This window comes from Pongo abelii, chromosome 15 (assembly GCF_028885655.2).
Source record: "Pongo abelii isolate AG06213 chromosome 15, NHGRI_mPonAbe1-v2.0_pri, whole genome shotgun sequence".
NCBI classification, from domain to species: Eukaryota; Metazoa; Chordata; class Mammalia; order Primates; family Hominidae; genus Pongo; species Pongo abelii.
Genome location: NC_072000.2, coordinates 41,254,052 through 41,260,212, shown reverse-complemented (window position 1 = coordinate 41,260,212; position 6,161 = coordinate 41,254,052). Strand labels below are relative to the sequence as shown.

At 50.7% G+C, this 6,161-nt stretch overlaps 1 protein-coding gene across 1 annotated transcript; it reads left to right on the top strand.

Annotated features, from left to right (window-relative positions):
• Positions 1 to 260: 260 nt before the first annotated feature.
• On the top strand, positions 261 to 6,161 carry FOXA1 (forkhead box A1). Its single transcript, XM_024232017.2, has 2 exons — positions 261 to 624; positions 2,994 to 6,161. The coding sequence occupies exons 1-2, from the start codon at positions 553 to 555 to the stop codon at positions 4,338 to 4,340; spliced, it is 1,419 nt and encodes a 472-aa protein (XP_024087785.1). The 5' UTR covers positions 261 to 552; the 3' UTR covers positions 4,341 to 6,161.

Here is a 6,161-nt window from a genome sequence, read left to right as displayed (position 1 = left end):
GGGCCTAAACCAATTACACTGCTTTGCAAACAAAGTGAGGGCCCCGCTTGGGGGAGGGGTCGCGGGGGAGGGGGCGCGCGCAGCGGTGGCGCGGCAGGGCGGGAGGCGCGGCGGCCGGACTGGCGGGCGGCCGCCTTGCAGGTGCACCTCGGGCTTTGTAGGTGCGAGCGTCTTTGTGCGGCGGACAAATGGGGAGAGGACGAGGAGGTGGGCACTCGAGCGACGTAAGATCCACATCAGCTCAACTGCACTCGCCTCGCAGAGGCCGCCCGCTCACTTCCCGCGGAGGCGCTCCCCGGCGCCGCGCTCCGCGGCAGCCGCCTGCCCCCGGCGCTGCCCCCGCCCGCCGCGCCGCCGCCGCCGCCGCCGCCGCCGCCGCCGCGCACGCCGCGCCCCGCGGCTCTGGGCTTCCTCTTCGCCCGGGTGGCGTTGGGCCCGCGCGGGCGCTCGGGTGACTGCAGCTGCTCAGCTCCCCTCCCCCGCCCCGCGCCGCGCGGCCGCCCGTCGCTTCGCACAGGGCTGGATGGTTGTATTGGGCAGGGTGGCTCCAGGATGTTAGGAACTGTGAAGATGGAAGGGCATGAGACCAGCGACTGGAACAGCTACTACGCGGACACGCAGGAGGTGAGAGACGAGGCGAGGCGGGCGGCCGGCGGGGCGCCGCTGAAGCCCGTGCCGGGGGAGGCCGGAGAGCGGTGGGCGCCAGGCAAGGCAGGCAGGCGGGCCGGGGGCGCCTCCTCGGTGCCACCGCTGCCCGCCTGCCGGTGTGGCCCCCGCCGGGCCTTGGCCGGGCCTGGAAGCGGGACCTGCTGCCCTGCTCTGTCCCGACTCTCGCAGCCGGAGAGGGAGTTTTAGGAAACTCCGGGCTTTGAAAACAGCGGCTCTGGGAAGCACTTGCCTCTTCCCAGCAGCGAGCGGGAGCAGGAGCCGGGCCCGGGGTGCAGCGGGAGGGCGAGCGCCGATGCGAGTTGGAAGCAACTCTGAGAAAGCCGGAGCATACCCGCAAGGCGACCTCTTCGTCCCACCGTTTAATTCTCAGACGTCTTCTGATTAAAGCGCTCTGCCGCCAAGTTGGGTGTCTCAATAATGAAACGATTTCTAAATTTTGTAAAACTTGTTCTTCAAAAGCCCTATTTGGGGAGAAGTGTGCTCCTTCTCTAAAACCGCTGGGTGGCGCTAGTGCGACCAAAATCTTCAGAACTCTGGGCCGAGAACCTGTTTCTCTTCATTGTCCCCTTGGTGGCACGTTCATGGGGGTTATTTTTACAATATGCACAAAAGGATTACAGGGAAAACCAGGTACAGGGAGGACTACCACCTGTTAAAAGTATTTTTCTGGAAACAGCTGGCGATTATCCCCCAAAAGTTTAATTACCATTATTGAAAACGCGTATTGGAACTGCCTTGGATAATCTTGGGAAGAAGGAAAGAAAATAAAGCCCCAAGGTAAAAAATACTTTTAAGACGTGGACAGAAAAATATAGAATCACGTAATATTTTGATGGTAACTGACTTATTCAGATTTATATATTCACAAGTTTACCTCTGAGTTTATTTGCATACATAGTTTACTGGGCGTTCCTATTTAAATCTGTTCTCATGTTTTCAAATTGAGTCATACTTGCTGATTCAAATAAACTTAAAGACATCATTATTCCTTATTAAATTACCAGAGGAGTGCTTTTTAATATGCCTAGGTTTTGTATGTTTAAAATACTGTACCTAATGCATTCCCACATTGCTATTGATAAGGATTTTCCGTTGTTGATGATTTTAAAAGTAGCTCAGAGGTCTTCCAGAGATTTAATTCTGACGCAGTCATCTCGACCCCACCATTCAATTAAGACCCCTAGCGAAAGTACTTTCTTACATGTTAAAGCTGAGAATTAGGAAATACAATAGCATTAAGAGAAAATAAGTAGAATTTGATTTTCGAATTTTAAATTATTCAAGACTACTCACGGAATTTCAAAGCCAGGCTTTGAAATCATCAGCAGCAACATCAGCATGTGAAAAAAAAAGATTAATTTTGACAAACAGTGTCACCAAATTTTTCAAACAGGGGACTGTAAAGTGGTGACAAAATGCGTTTCTAAATAGCTTGCAGAGGTGTACATGTAAAGTCATGTTAAAATAAAATGCATATAGTACATTGAGATTATTATGGCACCCCCTCCCAGCCCTTTCTGTTATGGATCTACTTTTAGTTTTATTTTTCCAAAACTTATTTAACTCTGAGTTTGCTTCCCTTTTAACATTACAGTTGCTACAAGCAGGTAGAAAACACTACTTCTAAATACAGTAAACAACAAAAAGTCACCATAGGCAAAAACCCCTAGGACAATAAAGCCACTTGTTGGGAAACAAATGATTCAGGGGGTCCCATGTCCATAGGTGATTTGCTCTATCAGGGAGTTTCATTAACAGTCCCCTAGAACAACCGAAACCGCTGTGCGGTCAGCCAGGCCTGCAAACTCAGGCGAGGAGGGCGCGGAGCTGGTGCCCTGTGGCCCGCCCAGGGGCCTGTGACGCGGAACCCATTGCACCCTTAGGGTGAAGTGAATAAGCAGAGGGTCAGAGATTAATTCTATTTTCGGAGTTTTAAAGACGATTTCCCCCCAAAGGGCGCTTTGCCGAGGCTGATTGGGGTGGAGACTTGGGATACTGCCTGGCGTGGATGGAGGAGGCGATGAGGGGGCCCTGGGAGCCAGCCCCTGAGCCTGGCGTGTAAGGCGATTACACATCTTCCTGGGGACATATTTTCTGTGAGCGTTTATCTTTCATGCCTGCCGCGCTAGGATTTTCCCCCTGCCGTGCAAGACATCTTTGCTCGGTCTGAGGAGGGCGCTTAGCCGTTTGCCCCGGGTGAGGGTGTCCTGTGTTCTGCAAAGTGCTCTACACTTGCCCCCGGGTTAGGTCCCGGCCGGCCGCCCTCCAGTGGCCACCACTAACCCCGCCCTCCGGGGCCTCTTCACTCGCTGTCTCCACTCCAGGCCTACTCCTCCGTCCCGGTCAGCAACATGAACTCAGGCCTGGGCTCCATGAACTCCATGAACACCTACATGACCATGAACACCATGACCACAAGCGGCAACATGACCCCGGCGTCCTTCAACATGTCCTATGCCAACCCGGGCCTAGGGGCCGGCCTGAGTCCCGGCGCAGTAGCCGGCATGCCGGGGGGCTCGGCGGGCGCCATGAACAGCATGACTGCGGCTGGCGTGACGGCCATGGGTACGGCGCTGAGTCCGGGCGGCATGGGGGCCATGGGCGCGCAGCAGGCGGCCTCCATGAATGGCCTGGGCCCCTACGCGGCCGCCATGAACCCGTGCATGAGCCCCATGGCGTACGCGCCGTCCAACCTGGGCCGCAGCCGCGCGGGCGGCGGCGGCGACGCCAAGACGTTCAAGCGCAGCTACCCGCACGCCAAGCCGCCCTACTCGTATATCTCGCTCATCACCATGGCCATCCAGCAGGCGCCCAGCAAGATGCTCACGCTGAGCGAGATCTACCAGTGGATCATGGACCTCTTCCCCTACTACCGGCAGAACCAGCAGCGCTGGCAGAACTCCATCCGCCACTCGCTGTCCTTCAATGACTGCTTCGTCAAGGTGGCGCGCTCCCCGGACAAGCCGGGCAAGGGCTCCTACTGGACGCTACACCCGGACTCCGGCAACATGTTCGAGAACGGCTGCTACTTGCGCCGCCAGAAGCGCTTCAAGTGCGAGAAGCAGCCGGGGGCCGGCGGCGGGGGCGGGAGCGGGAACGGGGGCAGCGGCGCCAAGGGCGGCCCTGAGAGCCGCAAGGACCCCTCTGGCGCCTCTAACCCCAGCGCCGACTCGCCCCTCCATCGGGGTGTGCACGGGAAGGCCGGCCAGCTAGAGGGCGCGCCGGCCCCCGGGCCCGCCGCCAGCCCCCAGACTCTGGACCACAGTGGGGCGACGGCGACAGGGGGCGCCTCGGAGTTGAAGACTCCAGCCTCCTCATCTGCGCCCCCCATAAGCTCCGGGCCCGGGGCGCTGGCCTCTGTGCCCCCCTCTCACCCGGCACACGGCTTGGCACCCCACGAGTCCCAGCTGCACCTGAAAGGGGACCCCCACTACTCCTTCAACCACCCGTTCTCCATCAACAACCTCATGTCCTCCTCGGAGCAGCAGCATAAGCTGGACTTCAAGGCATACGAGCAGGCACTGCAGTACTCGCCTTACGGCTCTACGTTGCCCGCCAGCCTGCCTCTAGGCAGCGCCTCGGTGACCACCAGGAGCCCCATCGAGCCCTCAGCCCTGGAGCCGGCGTACTACCAAGGTGTGTATTCCAGACCCGTCCTAAACACTTCCTAGCTCCCAGGACTGGGGGGTTTGTCTGGCATAGCCATGCTGGTAGCAAGAGAGAAAAAATCAACAGCAAACAAAACCACACAAACCAAACCGACAACAGCATAATAAAATCCCAACAACTATTTTTATTTCATTTTTCATGCACAACCTTTCCCCCAGTGCAAAAGACTGTTACTTTATTATTGTATTCGAAATTCATCGTGTATATTACTACAAAGACAACCCCAAACCAATTTTTTTTCCTGCGAAGTTTAATGATCCACAAGTGTATATATGAAATTCTCCTCCTTCCTTGCCCCCCTCTCTTTCTTCCCTCTTTCTCCTCCAGACATTCTAGTTTGTGGAGGGTTATTTAAAAAACAAGGAAGATGGTCAAGTTTGTAAAATATTGTTTGTGCTTTTTCCCCCTCCTTACCTGACCCCCTACGAGTTTACAGGTCTGTGGCAATACTCTTAACCATAAGAATTGAAATGGTGAAGAAACAAGTATACACTAGTATTGAAAGACAATACTGCTGTTATATAGCAAGACATAAACAGATTATAAACATCAGAGCCATCTGCTTCTCAGTTTACATTTCTGATACATGCAGATAGCAGATGTCTTTAAATGAAATACATGTATATTGTGTATGGACTTAATTATGCACATGCTCAGATGTGTAGACATCCTCCGTATATTTACATAACATATAGAGGTAATAGATAGGTGATATACATGATACATTCTCAAGAGTTGCTTGACCGAAAGTTACAAGGACCCCAACCCCTTTGTCCTCTCTACCCACAGATGGCCCTGGGAATCAATTCCTCAGGAATTGCCCTCAAGAACTCTGCTACTTGCTTTGCAGAGTGCCATGGTCATGTCATTCTGAGGTCACATAACATATAAAATTAGTTTCTATGAGTGTATACCATTTAAAGAATTTTTTTTCAGTAAAAGGGAATATTACAATGTTGGAGGAGAGATAAGTTATAGGGAGCTGGATTTCAAAACGTGGTCCAAGATTCAAAAATCCTATTGATTGTGGCCATTTTAATCATTGCCATCGTGTGCTTGTTTCATCCAGTGTTATGCACTTTCCACAGTTGGACATGGTGTTAGTATAGCCAGACGGGTTTCATTATTATTTCTCTTTGCTTTCTCAATGTTAATTTATTGCATGGTTTATTCTTTTTCTTTACAGCTGAAATTGCTTTAAATGATGGTTAAAATTACCACTTAAATTAATTGTTAATTTTTATCAATGTGATTGTAATTAAAAATATTTTGATTTAAATAACAAAAATAATACCAGATTTTAAGCCGTGGAAAATGTTCTTGATCATTTGCAGTTAAGGACTTTAAATAAATCAAATGTTAACAAAAGAGCATTTCTCTTATTTTTTTCACTTAACTAAATCCGAAGTGAATATTTCTAAACATGATATTTTTCAAATTCTAGAACTGAATATAAATGACAAAAATGAAAATAAAATTGTTGTCTGTTATTATAATGAATGTGTAGCTAGTAAAAAGGAGTGAAAGAAATTCAAGTAAAGTGTATAAATTGATTTAATATTCCAAGAGTTGAGATTTTTAAGATTCTTTATTCCCAGTGATGTTTACTTCATTTTTTTTTTTGACACCGGCTTAAGCCTTCTGTGTTTCCTTTGAGCCTTTTCACTGCAAAATCAAATATTAATTTAACTACCTTTCCTCCTTCCCCAATGTATCACTTTTCTTTATCTGCAAATTCTTCCAATGAAAACAAAATATCAGCTGTGGCTGATAGAATTAAGTTGTCTCCAACGGAGACTCATGAACCCTCTTCTCATTAAAAG